The 22866-nt window shown below is 39.9% G+C and overlaps 2 protein-coding genes across 2 annotated transcripts in view; one reads left to right on the top strand and one right to left on the bottom strand.

The window, feature by feature from the left end:
• Positions 1-3939: 3939 nt before the first annotated feature.
• Positions 3940-16424, bottom strand: gpib (glucose-6-phosphate isomerase b). Its single transcript, XM_074666442.1, has 18 exons — positions 16272-16424; positions 15965-16055; positions 15601-15669; positions 15205-15324; positions 14968-15051; positions 14683-14829; positions 13006-13077; positions 12882-12926; positions 12733-12786; positions 12075-12135; positions 10191-10234; positions 9927-10079; positions 9548-9677; positions 7871-7947; positions 7053-7181; positions 6733-6808; positions 5996-6062; positions 3940-4287 (listed from the first exon to the last, which is right to left on the bottom strand). Exons 1-18 carry the CDS (start codon positions 16388-16390, stop codon positions 4164-4166), a joined length of 1662 nt encoding a protein of 553 aa, XP_074522543.1. The 5' UTR covers positions 16391-16424; the 3' UTR covers positions 3940-4163.
• A 1633-nt stretch (positions 16425-18057) lies between these two features.
• The window catches only part of garre1 (granule associated Rac and RHOG effector 1), a 40724-nt gene continuing 35915 nt past the window's right edge, over positions 18058-22866 (top strand). The window contains exon 1 of the mRNA XM_074666124.1: positions 18058-18127. The gene's annotated coding sequence lies outside the window, so the exon portion shown is untranslated. The remainder of the gene's footprint in view (positions 18128-22866) is intronic.

Below are 22866 nucleotides of genomic sequence, written 5' to 3'. Positions count from 1 at the left end.
ATCATGGGAAATGTGGGTAGAATTATTTTTGGAGCCCATTAGTGGTGACTCAGAGTCAGGATGTCTGCTTGTTTGACCATTATGTCTTTAATGTATTTTTTAACCTTTCTTCAAGGATGTTTAAAAAGAGCAGCTTGTTTGCTAATGGAGATTTTATCTTCTGAGTAAAATCTGTGAGTTGTGCTTTCTGTGGTGAGCTTTAGGACAAGAAAACGTTTATTTTTTTTCCCCATGAACACTGAACTGAGTCACTCTGAAGCAGCTCTAAACAGCTGAAGGTTGAAATAATCCACTCTACCTCTGCTGCTGACGACAGAAACCCAACAGCCTCTCCTGAATGAAAACAAAGTAAGTGATAACAATCAGAAACAGCCTTGATGTCAAAGAGTGAGAAAACTGGTGCACTGTCAGCAGCAGACCAACAGAGGCTGAAATCAGCGTGGGGGATTTTTTTTTTTGTCTTTTTGAATCTCCCATAGTTTGATGCTGAACAAGAGCCAGATGTCAGTCTGCATATCTGTGTGTCTTTGGAGGATCAGTGAAGACCAAGAGTTTTACAGTGAGTGAACAGTCTCCAAGCAGTCTTCAAACCCACACAGCTAAGCAGATAACTGACCTGGAGCGGTCCCAGGAGGACTCACAAACCCAGCTGTCTGCTGGTTTTAGATGAATCGCTGAAGGAAACCTCTGACTGTTCTATGAGATCAGACCGAATTTTTCCCACTTCAGGAGATTTTTTCAAAAGAGGTTTAAAGCCACACTGCTTCATTTTTTCTTCACCACATGTTCACATCCATATGCAGTGATGACCTGGGATAATCATGTATTTGTGTTTGTTTGCTCTATGCGTCGCAACAGCAAAACTTTGAAGGATGTTTGCACCTCTATGGGCCTGCTCAAACTATTTTACTCACAGTTTTCAAGATATTTTCTTATGCTTTAAACCTCTGTTTGCTGAAGTGTTGCTGGGTAGGTGACAAAAAATATTTCAGGCTGCTGCTGAAACAAACCTAATTCACACTTTTTACAGATTCACAGGATGGTAGACTTTAAACTGGGGATGAGCAGAATGACACCTTTCATCAGGAAAAGAAAACCAAAAGTTTTTATTTGAGAACTAGAAAAGCACTCAGAGAGCGCAGACCTCCACCAAGTACATTCTCACCAACACTTTAGTCCTACTTTAATGTTATACTTCCTTTCAGCAGACTGTGTGCTACAATTTGGTGTTAGTTGCAGGTTTGTACGATAATTTGTTTCCTGACAGTGTTGAAAATTATGAGCTATAAATATTTAATATTCCAGATCTTAGTACCCAGAATTTTGCCAGGATCTGGATCATACTTTTACATCTGTCAGAAATTATGGTGACCTTGTCTTGTATTGTTTTGCAAAGCAATTCCACTATTATCATGGAATTATACACACATATGGTGAACAGCCCTACCTCACAATGATGAAGAATCCTTTAAAAAAAAATCCTGGATCCAGACGGTGATCCAGATCACCTCCAACATTTACTCACTTCTTCCTTTTCCCATTTTGAAAACTTCCTGAAAATTTCATCAAGATCTGTTTGTTACTTTTTGAGCTATATTGTTCACAGACAAACTCCCAAAAACACAATCTCCTTGGTGGAGGTAATTACTACACATTGGTGATGTCGTATCTGGTTGTATTTTTGCAAGAGACAACAACTGATCATGACCTGCTCTCAGATAACAGACTCTACATATTTCATATTCACATTTTATCTTATTTTATTTTTTATGCCATAACAGTGAGACAATGGATAGAACAGCAAACAGGGTGAGGTAAGGCCTCTTAAATGACATGTTCCTGTAGTGATTGAAAGCTAATGTGCTATTTAAATGCAACAACAGCTGCTGGCACAGCCCAAACAGTCTGTTTTAACATAAGTCCAGCCTGTGACTCGGCACGAAGCCAATCCTAGTTTGGGATTTTGGGGTGGCCGTACAGATTTGAAGGGAAGGGGGAGCATGTCACCCCTGGTCATTTTCTGGATCTGCCCCTGAACAACTAATGGAGTTGTGTTTAAAGAGAGGACATGAACTCTGAGTGACAAGGGGTCAGTTTCAGCCTCATGGGACATCTGCTGGTCTCTTATGCTGCAGAGCAGCAAGCTCTGCCCACGTACTTACAAGAAACTTTTATATAACTCCAGCAGTCGTGGGAAAAATGAAGCTGAGCTGGCCTCCGTGGCGATTTTTTTGTGTTTGCAGTCTGCTGGGTTTGCGTGTCAATGCTGTAAATAACAGCTTCAAACCGCAAACTGATAACATAAGCGTGAGCGCCCACTGGGTCTGATATGGGAAATGTGGCATTGCGTGGTGGCTGGAGGGGTCATGTGTTTTGTGAATGATTAGCCCAGCAGAACATGTTCCCCTGGGGGTTTCTGGGAGAGGAAGATGGTTCAAATCGTGCAAAATAAAAGCATTCCAGTAAACCTACAGCCAGAAACCCTGCAGGCTAAAGTCCCCTCTGAGGCTGATGAATTTCAGAGCTTGTTTACATGCAAGGATGCTGACCCTCATCCTGCTTCCAGCTCAGCAAGCTCATCATGAATACAAATGATACAAACAAGAGGAGGACATGCTTCTCAAGATGTTATAATTGCTCAGTTCAGGCAAACATTACAAAAACCTCACCCTGAACATGCACCTGGCTTCACATTCTGAACTTGGACTTCACATTCTGAAGTGGCTGGCTGTGACCTTGATCGAGGAGGGGGGTAGCTCTTTGACGGGCAGGAGAATAAATGAGTGACAGGCTCCGAGCAAAAAGGCATGGAGAGGAATGTGAGGGTATGAAGAGCCATTGTTCGACAAACATCTCAGGAACGCACAGAACTTTTTTTTTTATTCTGCTGTTTGATTCTGCTCCCCAGTCGACCAAACACTGATCACTTATTTTCTCACACTGACTGTCTGCCTGTTTATTTCCACCTGTTGCACCTGGCTTGGTTGAGCACGGAGAGACATTACTGTGTCTGGCTCAGATTAATTCATAAAGGAAGCTTCTGTGGAGTGAAATAAGTTTGTATGAAAAACTTGTTTTTAATAAAAAACTAGAGGGAAACTTATAATTTCCTCAAAACAGCACAACAGGGATGGTTTTCTCTCCTCTGTCAGGCTCACTTTCGTCAGTATCTTGGAGCACCAGATAAAAAGAACAAGTTCGATTTGAAGTAAAGTATTGTTGCCTGGCAACAGCATTGAAAACCCAGCAGTGTCTGGGGGTCTATGATTTTTTTTTAAACTTTCTGTTTGTCCTCACACACTCTCTGTAAATGTGCCTAGCAGTTAGAAGGAGGAGAACCAAGCATGGTGAAATGTACTACAGGTATATCTTTGTACTGAAATGCTCCTCACACCACCGCTTCATTTTTCCAGTGCAGCTGCCTTTCAGATGACGATCACTAAACGTGGTTTGTTGTTTGTAAGAGAACTAAACAAGCTAATTTTGGTACGCTGCATTAAAAACATTACAAAGTTTAATGATGTTTAGATGTGGTGCCAGGGAGGACTGGGGTTATGGTGCAGATGCTTTTTAGTCCAGCTGTTTGTTTTTCTCTCTAAATGGATTCAGTGAAGTCTGGGGATTTGCTGGGAGGAGCAGTGCACATGGACTGACCTTTGACCCTTTGTTCCACTGAATAAATGGGAGATAACTGGGTGGCTGAAAAGCTTCCATTGAATAAATGTGGAACCCTGGTGCCACCTAGTGGTGTGTTGATTCCATGTCTAGTTGAGCCCCTGTCATGTTTGTGTAATACTTTTTAATTGACACACATAAGTGACACTGAAAAAAACTTTTTGTGAACATATTTATTCCAGTAACTACATCTTTGCGACATTGTGGAGGCAGTGGGAGCATATTTAACTCTGCCCTCCACAACACACACATACAAAAAGGGTTTTCCCCTCAAACATTTAAAGACAGCACAGGAGACAGTCACGATATTCATAATGAGAAAGAAAAAAAAAGAGTGCTTCAGCTCGACTGTGTGGGAGAGACCAGCTGCCTCTGAGAGTCTCCTGCCCGTGCAGCGCAGGAGCTGCTGAGACAGATGATGATGATGATGTGGAGCAAAGTGGAAGTCTCTAGGGTCAAGAGATGGGGGAGGGGTCTGAGATTTTGACTCAAGCAAAATTTTTCTTGAGGAAGTTGATGAGTCCGTTGGTGGAGGAGTCGTGGGAGTGGACCTCTGCGGTGTCCTTGAGCTCGGGCTCGATCTTCTTGGCAAGCTGTTTGCCCAGTTCCACTCTGGTATCATGGAGGCGAAAGAGCACACACACACATGATGGAGAGACAAAACAAGGATGCAAGATGATTGTTTTTCACCAACAATAGGACATGCTGAAGAAATTATCTCTGTGTCAGAAATCATACTGATCAAGCTGATAATTATTGTGTAGGATACATGTTGTCAGGCCTGGCAACCCAACTTGGCATGCACAGATTTCAGTGAAGAACATGAGGATGAAAAGGATGTTAGCAGAATTGTTATATGAACAAAGCACAAACAAAATATTGAGACATAAGGGGAATCTCCCACTTTGTCAAAGTGTAACGTTAGCAGGTATAATAGACAAAATGGAATAGTTGTACTGTAAACAAAATGTGGTGTTTGTATTCCTCAAAAATTCTCCTTTTTCTATTTGTCTAGAGTATAAAGTCCAAAAAAAGTGTATTTTAATGTTGATATGGCATGACCAGTACTTCAGGTTCAGTTATTCTGAATATTTTCTGGATTATCTGGCAAACCTCTCAAAATCCTGAATCTCTTTATACACTTTTTTAGACACTCTTCCCGCTTCCCTGTTCACCCCTTGAGATAGCACATCTTGTTGTGCAGCATGAGTTTGTGTTTTCAATAACAGGGGTCTGCAACCTATGGCTCTGGAGCCTCATGCGGCTCTTTGACTCTTTGGCAGTGGCTCCCTGTAGCTTTGAATAAATATTATTAATATATAAAAAAAAATCATTTTTCTTAGAAGGGCTATCAATTATGTCTTGACACTAAACAAAATCATGAAAACCCTAACCCTAAAACACATCAACCCTAACCCTAACCCTAACCCTGTAAAGCCCTTCGCACACCAGACGAGTATAGCATATAGCATATATTTCACACATTAAGTTTTTTTTTTTATCTACTGCGAAATTAGGACTTTTTTTTTTTCTGACCGAGGTCAATTTTTTCAAGTTTCACTTGTAAAGTACACATCCGACCTATCAAAACGCTTGTTGACACGTGACGTCACATATCAAAACATTCAATACTGATTGTGTTCATGTCCAAGCACCCAGTTCTTTATGAAAAAATACATAAAAACTACAAAGATAATAACTACAAAGACATCTTTGGAGAACAGCTTTGGAGATTGATCATGGCGCCTCCAAATTTTTTGCAATTTCATGCTGTTTATTCATGTCGGCATTGGTGTGCAAAGGCCTTAACCCTAACCCTAGAACACACCAACCCTAACTTTAACCTTCTTCTTACACTAAACAAAACCGTGATTCAACATTTTGATGAACTAAATATGCATCACAACTTGCAATTAAGCCTGCCACCTCTATACTTTACCTCCTTCAACATCATCAGTCTTTCCTTTTACCTCAGGTTTTACACCCCTAGAAAGATCACTAAATTTACAAAAACACAAACCTCAAAGAAAATACAGATTTTGATTTTGTGTGGAAGGATTAATTTTACTGTCAATGCGCAAGCTTCATTACATGTTTGCTGACAAGAAATTAGCAGACAATAAAAAATAAGGAGAAGAGCAATATTATCAATACAGGCTATGTTATCAAATTCAAGTCTTGGTGAGATGAAGTGAAACGGCTCCTTTGATAGTACAGGTTGCAGACCCCTGTTCATTAAAGACCAAAAGCTGCTCAATACAACCTCAGGTGTGTTGTCTGAACGTGTGCTGTGTGGCCTACAGGGTGAAAGCTGACTCACCCCCACTGGTCAAAACTGTTGATCTCCCACATCACGCCCTGGATGAAGATCTTGTGCTCATACATGGCTGTAAAACAACAGAGGAGGGTGGAAATGTTTTGTTTGAGATAGATGATGTTTCAGAGGTCAAACAGAGAACTGTAAACAATAAAACCTGTTCTCTTCATCTGAAGTCCAAAGTGCAAACACACTCACTGTTACTATGCAACAACATGCCTCCTCCTCCTCCTCCTTATTGAATGTATGTATTTGTATTGTAGGAGTTTAAAAATACTGAATCAAAACTGTTTAACATCTAATGAAATTCATAAGACACCTTTAAAGGTTAATCTACTGTCGTATTCACAGTCGTATGAGTCACAGCTGTGGGAAACGAGGAGCTGAATCTCAGAGAGACATGGACAGACTGCAGAGTGAGGCAGGTGGAAATACTCGTATTTTTTACCTGAGAGAAAGTAGCAACGATGCACGATAGGAATACTCAGATCCAAGTCAAAGTTCTGCATTCACAACCTCATTTAAACCAGTGTATAACAGTGAGTTAACATTTTAAAGGTCTGTTTCTAAAATATCTATAAAATAACCATGAGCGCTAAAAGGGATCTGGGCCATATAGACTAGTTTTGTCTGAAAGGTACCAAAATGTTAAAAAAAAAAAAAAAAAAAAAAGTATCATCTGTATCAGCTCTGCGATCTTATTGGCTGTAAGTCAGAATAAAAACACTTCATACTCTCACCTATAAGTGCGCCGAGTGTGAATGGGGTCAGTTTCTTGAAGATGATTGAGTTGGTCGGCCTGTTTCCTTGGAATACCTGGGTTAGACAAAACAATTACTTGATGATAGAGACCACACAGGACAGACTTGTCATGGTTTGGATGTTAAAGTCAGTGGTCACTGAGGTGGCACTACCTCCTGTGCTTTCATACATCACTCCAGCTGCAGCCAGATACAAGTACTCCCTCATGCCAAGTATAATTTGTTGTGCTGGAGTAACATAAAAAGACTGGTTCATTCTATATATAAGTCAAAGTCATTTTTTCCTCATTTGAGCTCACTTTGTGCGGTAGGATTTTGTCCAGAGCTTCTCCACTCAGGCCGCTGGCCTCCAGCTCCTTCCTGGCCTCCTCTGTGGTCTTACCCTTCATCAAAGCTTCAGTTTGAGCCAGGAAGTTAGCCAGCAAGATCTGAAGCAGCAGCAAACAAACACATCATCAGACACAGTGCAATACTTGTTTTAAACCACATGATACACATTTTATCACAGCTATGAGAGCCTAACTTTCTTTTCTTGCACTCTAAATTATATGTCTGATATCATTTTCAAAGTGTTTTTACAGTCATGGACTCTAAATGTCTTTGATATTGTGTTGTGAACATACAACTATATGTCAAGGACTACTCAATTGTTGCCTATCAGAGCACTTGGGAGGTATAATTTGACTATAAAAGAATGAAATCCCAGTGAATAAATGGATACGGTTTTGCCTCATCTTGGGGTTTAACCAAATATTGGTTCATTAAAAGAAAATGAAACTCACGACTTCACAAAATCTTTAATTGCAAGCCTGAAACATCTTTTGTGACACATACTGATAATGATGGTGCTCTTTGTGCCTGTTTATTCATCCATGCATTTATGCACACGTGGTGTGTGTTTATCTGTATTTACTGGTTTAAATATTTGCATGTTAACTTGTATAAAAAAAAAGCTCCAGGTAGGTTAGCTCTTTTCTGATCTGTTGGGGGACTACAGATGAAAACTAGCTTTATGCCCATCTCTGGGTTATTTATGTAGATGTTGTGATGAAATATTTATCAATATGCACTGTTTCTTTAAACAAATAAATGAAATAAAAGCTAAAATCAGTGATACCTTGTGGTGTAGGTTGTCTCTGATTGGGTGCTGTGTCTGAGCTGGGATCAGGAAGTCAGAGGGCACCATGCGTGTCCCTAAGTGAAACACAGTTTGGATTCATCAGGTTTTCATCACATGGGTTTGATGCACAGCTGGAACATCAGTTGAATCAAACTAAAATCAAAGTAAAAGTAACCCCTTTCTGTTCCTGAACCATGAACTCCTATTAAGTACAATTGATACATTTTCACCAAGAAGGGGAACCAGGCAAAGCCATATCTTGACCTGGAAAGCTTGGCTATTCAAAAAAGTTAAGGTCTATGATCACTACACTGGAAAAATGAAATCTGAACAAGCATTTTATCTTATTTTAGGTAGAAAATGTCTTTTTAGACTTGATTTGAGCCACATCCAGTTGACCGGTCCAGAAAAATGTCTTATTTCAAGTTATTCAAAGGTCCCGTATTGTGCAAAAATCACTTTATTAATTCTTTTAGTGAAATTTGTGGGTCTTTGGCTTTCCTCCCAGCCCACAAAATGTAAGACTCGGTAGAGCGGGGCGGTATCAGCAGTGGCTCATTTACATATGAAGGCCACGCCCACTAAATCAGAGCGTTCTGAACAGAGGGGCTATGAGAGCCTGGAAACAATGCTGCTGTGCTTGATTTATTGGCTTTTTGGACCAAAACATGTTACTACCATTTCATGAAGACATCAATGATCCATATTAAACTGCAGAAAAGGAGCAGAATATGGGACCTTTGAAGACAAAAATGAGGTCTGAGTTTATTGTTATAACTTAAAAAAATAAGAAATAAAATAAGGCAACAGGACAAGAAAAAAGTTACTTGTATTAAGTAGTAAATAATCAAGTAATTTTTTCCTGTTCCATTGGCAATTTTTATGTACTAGTTACAAGCAATTCAGACCTCATTTTTGTCTTTAAATAACTTGAAAGAAGACATTTTTTGGACTGGTCAGGTGAATGTGGCTCAAATCAAGAATAACAAGACAATTTTTACTTAAAATAAGACAAAAGCCTTGATAAGATTTCAGTTTTTGGAGTGTACACAGATGTGAGATGAACTTAAACTTTCAACAGGCACAACAGAGTTGGATGACAAATTAATTCAAATAAATAATCTTAAACTACAAGGAACAAGACAACAGTAAGAACAGCTTGTACAATGAGGGGTTATCAGCACAATAAACTGGGCAATATGTAACTACACATTAGGAGCTCAAAGACAAATGAATAGGGCAATAAAACTTCTCTGCAAAGTATGTTGTGTGTATAAGACACACTCATTCACATGTGTACACATAAATATAGGCAAGCTGTTCATAGATTTTTCTGTGGATGATGCTGTATGTCTGAAAGAAAATGAAACAATTTACACTTGACGTGTTGCCTGTAGTCCTGGTTCTCTGAGTAAAAAGGCTACCATCATGTCAAGGGAGCTCAGAAACTGATCCTAGTCAGTGAGAACCAGTGAGTCCACGAAGGCCTCAGCCATAAATATCTGTGCATGGTAAGGGTCAGTCTCAGTCTCTATGGATTATGTAATTGATAGTGAGGTAGTCCCAGTACTGTATATATAAAGGCTATTGTTGTTGCTAAAATGTGCCGTCAAGATATAAAACAAATGGACTCTGATCTCAATGAAGCTGTGACATGATGTCTGGTGGTGTTACCTTGGTGGATGAGCTGATAGAAGGCATGCTGTCCGTTAGTTCCTGGTTCTCCCCACACTATTGGCCCAGTGTGATAGTTTACACGTCCTCCATGGTTTGTGATATACTTCCCATTTGACTCCATGTCTCCCTGAAAACACACCATTATTAAAACTATCACATGTTTTTTTTCATCTCTGGTAAATGTGATCTGTTGTGATCTGTTCTTTGCTTTGCTGCCCATGTTCATGTTAACACACGTATCCTCAGGTCTTTCTGAATTGTTGTGAGTGATGGCTGAAGATGCTTAATTAGCAAATTCATCAAAGGAAATCATCTTTTACCAAACAGCTTTTCTCTCTATTGTTTCTTAGAGGCCTGAAGCATTGTGGGGGCAGACCTGTTGGAAGTAGGCGGTGAAGCGGTGCATGTACTGGTCGTAGGGCAGCATAGCATGAGTCTCAGCGTGGAAGAAGTTGATGTACCAGATGCCCAGCAGAGCCAGGAGGACTGGCGCATTCTTGTCCAGAGGAGCTGTGCGGAAGTGGTTATCCTGCAGCAGAGAGTCAAACATTCAATCATATTCATATCTTCTGTATGTTAATGTGTAATAGTCTCTACCTCCACAAAGGTGGAGAAATGATGGTGCTGGAGAGGTGCCTACCATCCAGTGAGCTCCAGAGAGAAGCTTTTCAAAGTTGTCAAAGCCTGGTGAGAGAAGCAGATGTGACAGGAAAGCGAACAGACTGAATACAACATTTAAATACTGTTTATTCAGTGTGTTACCGCAGAAAAATCAGCAAGTCAAATTCCTATGTGTTCACTGAAGACGCTGTGTATGGATATCTTATTTCTGCTGCATTGTGGGGGCAGACCTATGATAGTGGGTGGCAAGGGTGCATAAACTTGTCTTGAGGCATCATAGCGTTGGTGTCAAAAAGTTCATGGGCCACATTTGACTGATTACCATGAAATTTGGAGCATGAGTTCATCTTCCCCCTGGATGAACTGGAAAAACTTCAGTTATCACTTCACATCTCATCCAGTGGAACAACCTGGTCTACACCTCTAACATCCCTGATGTAAAAACATATCTACCAAACTAAATCCCATCAGCCTCAGCTACACTTGGAACCTGGTGCATATAAATATGTATGTTTTATGTTTAATAATACAAAACTGTGTGAAGTATTTGATTCTTCTTCATCATTGCAAGCATCAGTTCATAGCGGTGTTCTGTTATGTCATGGTCCTTCTCTCTGTCTCGGTCCCAGCAACCTGATCACAATACATCACCGCTTATAAAGCAATCCTAAAAAGACTATGAAGAACCTGAGCAAGGCAAAGCTCCCTATGTGGATTTCTCTCAGGCTCTACTTAAGTTTGAGGGGCTTCAACAGGAGATAGTCTTTGGGTGGGCCTTGAGGTAGGTTGGTTCTGGGGCTCAGGCCGCTCACATTAATATAAATTTGGCCAGAAATATAAAGGATCATTTGGTCAGGCAATGCAGGTACTAAAGGGGGCCCAAGTGAGCCACACACAGGCCCTGTATGAAGCTGCTCAAAGGTCACCTGGGGTATCCACTGAATAAGAGGACATAACTGAGCTCAGTCATCCAACCATCCATCTATCCTTCTATCCATCTGTCAATCCATCTGTCCCTCCATCATCTATTCATTAGCACGTCTGTCTGTCTGTCCATCCATCCATGCTATATGCTGCAAAGTGCTGTACGCGTGGTGGGTTAAGACGAGTTAAAACTCTTTATCTTTTCTTTATGTTGGGTTTCTGTTAATAAAATTTTATTGACATTAACGTGTCTAGACTTGTTAGTTATTTTGGAAAGTGTCTTGAGATAATGTTTGTTATGATTCGGCGCTATACAAATAAAGACTGATTCATCCATCCATCCATCCATCCATCCATCCATCCATCCATCCATCCATCCATCCATCCATCCATCCATCCATCAGTCTGGTCATTAATCCATCCATTGCCAAATATCTAACAAAAGTTATCTGACGACACTTTGTAGAACATGTAGGTCTCGATTTGACCCTGAATCCATCTCTGTTCTTCTCTCTCTCTCTCTCTCTGTCTCCTTCTTTTTTTCAACCTCAAACAGTATCAAAAGATGTCTTTCTAAAGTGAGTCTGGTTCTGCTCAAGGTTTTTCTTTTCCAGAGTACCTTACTAAATGTTGCAATGGTCTCCACTCATGATGGGTTAAGATGAGATCAGACTCCTCATTTTGTCTTGTCCTCATATTCGCACTTTGTTGATAATATAAAGTTTTTGTAAAGCATTTCTAGAAAACATGTTTTGTGATTTGGCACTACTTAAATAAAGATTGATAATAAAGATCGAACAATATTACTGATGAGTGTCTGGGCACAGCTTTTGAAGAATGTAATAACAATGACTGAATACAGATTTAAGCCTTTATATCAATGCTGGGACACAGCACAACTCTGTGTAGATGTTAGCATTACTGCAGACTTCTTGTGGACTCAAGGCCTTTTAATGACACATCGTTTCACTGCACTTACCAATGTGAAGGGCAATGGACATTCCAATTGCAGACCACAAAGAGAAACGTCCTCCAACCCACTGAAAGAAAAAAGGGATAAAGTCTCTTCAGAAAACATTTGCCCATGTCAGAACAAAGAGTGGCAAGCAACAGTATTATTAGGCTCTGTGTTTGTCGTGCCTTACTCCTCTATTTCTCAGTATTAAAGTTCATAGCTTTATTTTACACATTACATGTCAATGTAATCCACTTATGACATTACTGTCAGCTTTAAACTCTCAGATTGTTTCTGAGATGTTGGTCCTCATAAGTCTCCATGCTCTGTGCAGACTGTATGACCCTGAGGACACTTCCCTGTGACATAAAGGGCACATTATTACAGCCTCCTTTTAAATACCAACAATGTAACTAAATGCAGCTCCCTGACTTTTGGTGACACCCAGCCTTTACAGTAACCTCTGCAAGAGAGAAGGTCACAACCAATAATAACTGAGTCTGAAGAGAGGGGCTTCTGATTACCCAGCAGCTGCTGGCCAGAGCATCAAACCCACCTACTTCACAGGTCAAAAGTCTAACCTATTTTTAGCTGCTGCCCACGGCCCCCTTCATCCACAGTCTGTGCATGAAGACAGGACCCTGCTGAACACAACCTGCTCCAGGGCTTAAAGAGCACTCACATCCCAGAACTCAAACATGTTCTCTGTGTCAATGCCGAAGTCCTTCACTTTGGGCTGAGGGGGGAGACAGAAAAACATAAATGTGAGGATCGGATATTCAGAAAGAGGGAGAACGTTCTAGTTGAAAACCGCAATGTAGAGAGACTTACTCCATTAGTGGAGAGAGCCACAAAGTGCTTTGCAACAGCAGCTGCCTGTTGAAACATAGAGAGGATGTAACAGGAGGAAATCTTTAAGATAATGAACAAACATTATACTGCTGAATATACTCACATCCTTGGCATGCTCAAGGAACCATGCTTTGGCCGACTCAGCGTTGGTTATGGTCTCTTGGGTGGTGAATGTCTTTAAAGTGAGAATAAGAAGCAAGATCAACCTTTAATGCAGTTGAATTTAAGGTAGAGACACTGACTGTCTGAATGGACATTTGAAAGCCTGCAGAGCTTGTATTGGGCTGTGGCCTTCTTTTTTTTTTTATTTTTTTTTTTTATTTTTTATTTTTTTGCAACCAAAAGTTTTCAACTCATCACTGTGTCTTCAGTCACATCCTAAAAGATGCCCCACTTTATCCTCAGCTTACTTTAAATAAGATTTGTCAAACAGATAAGTAACACCAGGTTTTATTAAGGGGACTTTAATCCAAACATTAAGACTATAAAATCATCAAGATGATATAGAGTGAGGTTTAAAATCAGAAAAAAACAGCCTGTCCATATTTTTTGCTCAATCAGACTGTATTTTCCATTTCTCTTGAGTTGCCTCCTCCTGGTCACTGGAGGCAAAGCAGCTCTTGTGTATTTTCAAATTGTTTTGCATTGGCTTCAAAGAGAGACTATGGCTGTTTTCCAAACCGCCTACTACATACTACCTGTGAATGTAGTATGTAGCAGGTACTGCATACAGCCTACCCCTTTTGCATGTAGTATGTAGTGCGACAGTTCTGTTGGGTCTGTTTTGTTGTATACTACTCTGGTTTTAAGTTTCGTGAGGCAGAGCTAGAGCTGATGACTTATTTTTTTTACCTTTATTTAAAAAGTACAAAACAAACTATGGGTAGATCATGACATTTTAGTTATTTTTGTTAATCCCACATCAGATACATCATATTTGATTTTTAATCTTACATCAAAAGTTATAGTGTTTATTTTAAAAAAAGTCTGGAAGAGACTGACTTTTTATTTTTACAGCTGATGGAAAAACCACTTCTATATAATTCATGCATCGTTAAAAAAAGAGAATTATTGGTTTATATGGGCTTTAATGAATTTGTAGAAGTAAACACCTCTTTTACAACTAGAAGTGACAAGATTTACCGGTGTTTCTTTCTCAGCACTTAACTTATATTTCACGGACCGTCTAACATTAGTGTTGATGTATTGTAGTTGTAATGCTGACTCATTCTAGTAGATGGTGGTAATTCACCAAAACCTGCCACCTGCATTTACAAACAGCGTTAGCGCTGTGCATTGTGGGAAACAGTATGCCAGGTAAACTGGTCCGTTGCATACTGAGCAATTTTCCTGGATCATCAGGACATCCGGGGATTTTTGGCATACTGCAGACTGTGCAAGTTTCCGCATACTACCTACTACATACTAAATTTCGGTTAAATAAATAGGTACTGTTAATGTATTAGGTGGTTTGGAGAACAGCCTATGTCTCCTCAAGATCTGGTAGATCTGTGTCTATGATTTCCCTGCTTTTTAGTGTATTTGACATTAAATATGAAGAAAAACAAAGACATTTGTGGATTAAGCTTTACCTGCACTTCTCATACCACTTTTATCAAAGCTAGATGGCCTCATACCATCTGGATTTATTTCACCCAGAGGGAAACTTAATTAAGCCCATGAAGGATTTTGTACAAACTCACTGGGTACACATGATTATAAATGAGAAGTAGATGTTAAGCAAGTGCAGTCCTAAACTTCAACTTAGAGAAGCAGCTACCTTGGATGCAATGATGAAGAGGGTTGTCTCAGCGTTCAGCTGGGCCAGAGTTTTGGCGATGTGTGTCCCATCAATATTAGACACAAACCACACACGTGGTCCACCTTTTGAGTAAGGCTTCAGGGCCTCGGTCACCATCAGGGGACCCTGCAGAGAAAATTGATATTCAGATTTATGATCTGCTCAGCTTATTATGATACATATGTTCAAGTGGTAAAGTATAGGGTTCACAAAGATTTCAGTAATGAGACGACAAATTTGAGATTTTTATAAAGCTGCACTCACAAGGTCGGATCCTCCAATGCCAATATTGACGACATCTGTGATTGCCTTCCCTGTGTAGCCTTTCCACTCACCGCTGCGAACTCTCTGTGACATGATGAGCAATTACAGTGAATATAAAACAGAACTGTACGTGTTTATAGCTTTATCAAACCATAATAAGAAGAAATATGGAATTACGAAATGCTAGAACTTTAAATAGTGCGACAGAGCTTTTTGATTTTGGTGTGTCTCACTCACATGGCAGAAGCCCTTCATCTTCTCCAGAACTTTGTTTACCTCTGGCATCACATCCTTACCATCCACCATGATAGGAGTGTTGGAGCGGTTCCTCAGGGCCACATGGAGCACAGCACGACCCTGAATGTACATAACAAGGGAAATAAACACATCTACACTCACTGCTGTAGCAGTATTTTCTACTGTTGGCTGATTATGTTAACTGTGAAGAATATGATCATAATGTTTACATTTTCTAACAGTCTCTGTTTGCCTGACAGGGAGATAGGAAATGCCACTGTGGAAAAGTAATTGTGTAACGTGCTGCAAGTGCCTTTTCAGTTTCACTCCTCTGAGGTAAATGTCAAGAGGTAAACACTGCTATAAGTCAAGTAACAGCTGATCAACAAAGAGCACCTCAGTGAAGTTGATCTTGTCTCCATTGAACATTTTGTCTCTGGCAGCTTCAATGCCTCTGGACTTTCCCTGAAAAAACAACACATGTTTAAAATCACTCCAGCACCAGATACATTTTCAGAATATATCTAACTATGAAATTATCTGTGATGGCTACAAACCAAACTGATAAACATTCCCTCAAAGACTCAAATTGGGCTTCAAGTACAAATATTTTGTCTCAATTAAGCCGGCATCTGATGAAAGGAGTTCCACTTGCTCCTTGCATCAAGGACTGGTGCAATTTCAGAATTTTAGACCTCATTAATGTTCTTGTATTATTGCCAACAAGCAAATCTGTATTAGCACTAAAGGTCCTTTTTACCAGATCAACCAACATCTTCATGACTTCATCAGTGATGAGATTCTTGGAGTAATCCAGAAGAATATCTCCATCCTCAGTTTTCAGAGTCAAACTGTCCAAACATAGAAAGACGTCACCAATGAGAACAATGAAGACTGAAAAAAAGTGTGATTTTAAGGTCAAATGCTGGATTGATATCAAGCTTTCAGTATTGTCTAATGAAGGAACAGGTGATCATGACTGCCGACAGATAACACAACCACCAAAATCACACTTATGCACACTGTGTCCTTTGCAGAGATGCTGCGCAGGCAGAGTGCAAGCCTACCTGAGCTTGTTGAATCTCTCCTTGTCGGACTCAAACATGTGCCTCATATTGAGGTTCAGGGCGTGGGCTGTGTACCAGTCCTGAAGCTTTTGAAAGTTGGGGTCCTGTGTGAGTCCCATGATGTTTGGAGGGGCCTGCTGTGCTCCGCTGTGCTCAACTATCCTGGCTGAGTGGGGCCAAGCGGGTCAGTGGAAACTCTTTTTGAGATCCACAGATGCCACTCCCACAAGAGACACACTATCCTCAGGCCTTGTGCATGTCACACCTCCACACAGTGCTGCAGGGTAAAGGACAGTGTCTGTTCTACAGGGGGCTCAGACATTCAGCACAGTAACACAGGGGCAGATAGTGTACGGACTGTACTGGAGTTTATTCTTCTGGTGTCAGTCTCTAACTTTAATAAATTACCCTTCTATTTTACACATAGCTTTATATGGTCATTGCACAGAATGATAGGATGCAAATTATTATCAATATTAATACAGATACCTGAATTAGGGTGTAAAAGTCACAAGGTTTGGTTTTTAACTTTTAAAGCTATCAAATATTGTCATTTTCTGATTTGTCAGTGTTTTGAAGATAAAATGAAACCCTGCCACTTAAAAAATGGCACATGGGTGTGCTGAGATAAAACCATACAGATTTGTTTGGGAACAACGACATACATTTCATTATATATAGAAATGAAAAAAGAATGTGGATGACATTTGATCAATTATTTTCTCTTATCCTCTAGCAAAACAACGCTCAACAACTTAAACTCCCCAATTTGGTATTTGTTTCTGGCTTCATAAAAACTCTGCATATTTTCAAATCCATAGAAAGCAGTGAGTGAACTTTAAATAATATATACTTTTATTTAAAAATCCCATCAACTGTCCAGCTATCTTTGGCTATGTTATTATCATTTAAAAACATAATTAACACCAAAATCTGAGAAACAAAAGCTGTTCAGAGAAAAAAGAGATGAACATTTCACAAATGAGTGCTGAATATTTGAGTTTTTGGTTAAGTTTGTTGGGTCTCTGTCTCTATGTCTTCTCTATAGCAATGATCTTGTATCATAGCAATTGTCATTTAATTGTAACTTCATAAATTATCAGTCCAGGGTCTTTTATTTGTTGATCAAAATGGTAAACATTAACCGAATAAGGTACAACTTCACGTGAATTGGATTTAAACGCCACCAAGCGACTGTTTAGAAATATACAGTGCAGGCTGTAATATTCCATAGTAAACACTGGAGGGCGACAGAAGATTAATTTACAGAATGAAATGAACGCATCTTTTTGGAGATTAACTTTAATGTAAATCTATTAAAACAGTAATAATATGGATTCGCTTTGAATGATTACTTTGAGTAACTTTTTTAATCAACTCATTGTATTTCTTTTGAACATTATGATGCAGTTCTGGTATTTTACTTTTTAGAATGTGCAACAGTTCAGCTTAGTTTCTACAATATGAAAATTGAGAGTTACATAAGAAAAAAAAGGATCAGAGTTTGTTTTCAAAAAGAGAGTTAAATTGAATACAGAAAAAAATATAAGCTGTTCCCCCGCTATCTCATTTACTAAAAAAGACAAGTATATTTTTCAGTTGAACGGGCTAAAGAAGAATATAACAAAAGGCAAAAGGAGTAACACTTAAATCACAGAATGAAAATATAAATAACAATATACCAATATAATACCATGATGTAGTACTATTTGGATTTTAAGTCTAAGGTCTAATCATAGGGTCTAATACAGTTTTATTGTGAAGGTTTCACCGGAAGTGGGTGCTTTTATTTTTCTATTTGTCACTCTTGCCACAGACAGGGGATTCGCTGACAGGAGGGTGGATGCCTGGAGCTGGTGAGTGATGTGCTGAATAACTGACCGTTTACTGTCACGTTTCTTGTGTTATACTGAAGCTGTTTGGTTTCCCCGGGATAAAAGGGACACTGACCACTGTTGGTTTGTACCTGGAAACACCTGGGCCGTTCACGTTCGCATGCTCCTTCCACGAGCGCGTACAGTCGTGCCGCAGAGTGCTAGCTGCGATGCTAACGTTAGCTCCTCAGCTATGTAGCTAGCATACCCAGAAACACTTGTGCATCCATTATCGGACGCGCCTGTCTAAGGGATGAATATCCGTATCTTTCCGCCATCATTTATACATAGTAAAATCTCTAATAGATTGCCAGGTGTGTTTGAGTTGTACAATGAATGCATTTATATTTTGTGCCCTTAGAGACCTTATTTAGCAACACAAACACCGTACGATGTCTACTGATGTAGCGCACCCACTTTTACTAGCAAAGGGGGAGCGGTTGACGGTGTGTGTAATTTCTGTTTTCGTCGGCACCGACTTGTATCCGCAGGTGATGCTCCTGATTTGATCTCTGTCTTGACTAAGGATAACCCAGTCAACGCAGGTAGGGCAGACAAATCAGTTAATGAGCTTTTGCGCTTGCTGCGACCTGGTTCGTCTACATGCCCGATAATGTAGCTGGGCGTCTTTGGTTGCAAGTTAGGCGCTGCAGTCGGTGAGAAACGGAATGTAGGTTATCGTAAGGCAGATGGTGGATAAAGGTATGCTGTGCTGCTCCCATGGAAGCGAAGCTAATATGTATGTTTAATATTAGACAGGTATTATCAGCTGTGTAAGAGGTGGAACACTAGCTGGTTAGCTTGCGAGCAGGAGTCTTGTTGTGTGCGGCCGCCGGGTGGGCGAGTGTCAAACTCGGGCATGAAGCGGGCACCGGGTATCTGTCGTGTACAGAGTAAGACTTTTATGCCAGTCGCTTTTCTTACATCTACTGATGTGATGCATTGTTGCCATTGAAGTCTTCCCTGTGGTTTTATATATAAAGCGTGTAAAGGCCGTATTAATAGCTGCGACATAGTGTTCCCATGACCTGGGCCGTGTCATCCTACAGAGTTTCGATGAAACTGCGCGTGCGGGGATTCTCTTACATCTCCCTACTAAACTCTAATCCGGATTTAAAACAATATCTACATGTGCACCAAACACATCTTATTACTTTTTGGCTATTTTTTGAAGCACTTAAGCAGTATTCACTTTTGCATTCTGTCCGCTCTAGTGAAGCCATGCTGGGTTTGATAACATGCAGAGCAGCAGAGCTTCTCAGAGGTGTTGTAATCTTATCCACAGATACATTTCACAGAATTGTATTCATAAATAGTGTTTCAACTATGGGGTCATGCACCTAAATATACATATGAGCTTTAATTTTCAATAAATCATTCATTAATCCCTCAGGAAAATGTGATTTGTTCACCTTTTTGGAATATGCTACACTCAGTCTGCAAACAGGTCACTGTGGATAAACATTCATGTTGAATGTCAGAGTGAGGAGCTGTACAGGGATGATGAGCACCAGAACATTTAGGGTTTGTAGCTGTGCTCCAGGACTTAATTGTAGTACCTTGCCACTGAACCAGTACGTCTCAAGCTTCCATTTTTTCCAAATTGGTGTGTTGGAGGACTTGAACCTTCAACCATTCTGATCCCAAGACAAGTTCATGCACACTGACTTACTGCTGTTCCCTTTTTTTCCCCATTGATGATTTTCATCCATGACACAACAGAGTTATCAGCTCAACTTTCTGAGAATCAGTGTTTTAATAATTGTAGAAAAAATGTTTCATGATTGAAGATTGATTTGGCCATAGGTTCAGACAGAAAGATGTAGAGCTGAACGATTTTGGAAAATCTAATTGCGATTTTACTTAGACCAATATTGCGATTGCGATTTAGCATACGATTTTTTTTGGGGGGGGGGGCGTTTATCTTCTGCATTGTTCACTTAACACAAGTTTTAAGTCATTTTATGGTATGACTAACCAACAAAAGATACTGTTAGCATTTAAACAAGTTTTTCTGTCATTTCCTAATTGAAAAAGAAAAAGGAACACTGTAAAATTTTACTGACCTCAAGTTCTCAGTCAGAGTAACAAACCATACAGAAAAAAGTGACCAAGGGGCATGGATCTTTGTCGCCCACAGGTTTTTTTTTTATTTTTTGCCAGAAAAAAACAGCATTTTGACTTTTGCTGGTTTTAAGGGAGAACAAGTACAAGTTACTATATTCCCTCCAGGTCTGTGAATATGAACGAAACTTTTTTTTTCTTGATTGCAGCCTTTGCGATTTGAAAATTCATGCTATTACATCGCGATGTCGGTTTAACATCGATTAATTGTTCAGCCCTGGAAAGATGTAGCTCATGAACTTAGCCATAGAGAGTCTTCTTATTCTTGATTTGCTGGCTGGAGGAATGTAAATATTAACATCTGTTACTATTAAGTGAGATCTTTATTTTACTGAGAAAAAAACTTGTAAACAGAAATGATGAATCTGTATTTTGTGGGGTTAATACTTTCTGCCTTTATCTTATTCTGGTGTGGTGCATTTGTGTTCGCTTCGTTATAACACAAAATGTTGTTGAGTGATTAGAAATGTGACCTCTAACTTTAACAATTCTGAAAAAAGTGTTGGTGTATTTGACTGTTTTACACTCATAAAAGGTGTTAGGTAGTTTTGACTTGTATCAGTCTGGATTATGTACATTTCCAGACCTAGAAGTAGTTATTTCTTGTACTCCAGTCATGTACACAGCCCTCTGTTGAAGCAGCCCTGAACCTACATGTTGACATCTGCCACAGCTGTGTCACTATGGAAATACATGCTTTGCTCTGCAGAATTCCTGTCTCTGTTTAAACTCATTCTTTTCACTGGCTTATTAAACAGTGTGCCTGAGCAGTAACAACAGGTAGTCAGTGGGCCATAACTAAGCCTCTGTTTGTTCTTTCACTCTTTTTTTTTTTGCTGCCGGTATTTGTCAACATGTGACATGGCCAGTTGTAACACTTAACCTTAGTCTCACATTGAATCCGGATGCTTGTGTGAGGAAGTCGACTTACAGTCACAAGATTACTGTTTGCGTTTGCCTGGGGTGGAGTACAGCCCCGTTTTGTGCTTTTCTGTCACTGTGTCTCCAGACCTGAATGATCTGTCTCTTTTAACAATGGAGCTTTATGATGCGTTTTTGCAGCACACTTTTAGATAAGACAGATGAGTGATTTGAAAGAGTCTCTGCAGGGGGAAGGGGTGAGTAAACCAAGGCCTTGGTTATATTAGAGCCTGTGAATTCACATTTCTGTAAGTTTTAATTCATTTTTTGTGATTTTTTTTTTCTGTGAGGCTGCTCTCTGTAGTTAGAGACCCTGACAAAGGACACTTCCTCACAGATGTGTCAAAAGGAGCAACAGGTGTTACAAAAAGAAAGCTAATTGTTACCCCCAGTTTGTAGCTTCCACCAGGCAACACCTAGCTGAGGTATTCTTAAGTTATTCTTGGCTCGGTTAGGCCAGACTTACATAAGTGTCAGCACGTCAAGCATATTTTAGAATCTTTATCCTTTGGCACATTTTTTTTGTTCACACAGAAACCTCTCTGGCAGGGCTGTAAACAAAGTCTGTTTGGGGTTGAATTGATCATTTGAGCTGTATTGTAAGGAAAAAGTACTTGAAAATTTCACTTTGATATTTTGAAGGAGAATGCATTTGAGATAGGGTCATAGTTTGACAGCTTTTCTAGATTTTAGACAAACTTGAGACTGTGAGGTATGAGGTTGTATGAGAATATTCTTAAAGTTTTAGTATTTATTTGACCATCCAAATGCCGTCCATCAAAACAGGAACTATATTATTCTGTCATGATTAAGGAATGCTGTCAATCTCTGGCCCAACCAAGTATGGAAAAAAGGAAAATAGTTTGGATGCAGTCCCGTCATCATCTGTTAGATAATATCCACCTACAACAAGTGTTGGCCCGTGCATCAGAGAGACTAAAGCTTGTTTAACTTTGTGCTGTGTGACAGGATTTTCATCTGGATGCACAAAACTAACAACACTATTTGCTCTGGTGTGTGTGTGTGTGTGTGTGTTTGTGTGGCAGTGGCAGGGGGTGGAAGTTTGCTTCATCAGGGGATCAGTCAGCCTCAGTATGTTGTTGTGTTTTTATCTACTGATTGTTTAGCACAGTGTTTTATTTTTTGACTCGTGAGCGTGAGGCAGGGTTGATAAAGACGTCAGTCATCATCCGGGGTGAAACAGCTGTCAGGTTTACAGATAAGAGAGGGAAAGTCTTGTGGGCTGGGAGTCTCCCCCTCGTCTCCTGGGAAACCAGTTTGACCTTAGCCTGTGGTCAGCTATTTGCCCCTCAGTCAAATGTTCGCAGCAAGTTGCATGAAAGCTCATGTATCAGAGATGAATAAATTCCAGCAGGAAATATTTTTCTTCCCTTTGTTTGAGCAGATCGGAAGTCAGGGTTCAGCTACCAAACAGAGAAAAATGGATGGTGAGAGTTTTTTGGAGACGACTGAGACGAGGCATGGATCCACAGGTTAAAGTCATGGTTGTCTACTCCACCACCAACTAGTTATCATACCTTCAAATCATTTCTGACACACTTTCTGTGCAAGCATCTGTTGCTAATGCAGGGCTCTACACTAACTTTTTCACTGGTAGCACTGGTGCAACCAACTTTCTCAGTTGGTCGCACCATTTATTTATTTATTTATTTAGT

The sequence above is a fragment of the Halichoeres trimaculatus genome, unplaced genomic scaffold (assembly GCF_033239565.1).
Source record: "Halichoeres trimaculatus isolate MK-OKI-2021-1 unplaced genomic scaffold, fHalTri1.1 fHalTri1_scaffold_3, whole genome shotgun sequence".
NCBI lineage: Eukaryota > Metazoa > Chordata > Actinopteri > Labriformes > Labridae > Halichoeres > Halichoeres trimaculatus.
The sequence above is the reverse complement of the archived record's forward strand: the minus strand, read 5'-3'. Positions and strand labels throughout refer to the sequence as shown.

What these genes read in the sequence shown, in the direction of transcription:
- gpib (XM_074666442.1), bottom strand. Translation starts at nt 16,390, where the DNA reads ATGGGACTCACACAGGACCCCAACTTTCAAAAGCTTCAGGACTGGTAC. An exon ending in ACATGTTTGAGTTCTGGGAT is followed by an intron (nt 12,136 to 12,732) that starts GTGAGTGCTCTT and finishes TTTTTCTTTCAG; the next exon opens with TGGGTTGGAGGACGTTTCTC. An exon ending in ACAAAATCCTACCGCACAAA is followed by an intron (nt 6,809 to 7,052) that starts GTGAGCTCAAAT and finishes TGTCTAACCCAG; the next exon opens with GTATTCCAAGGAAACAGGCC.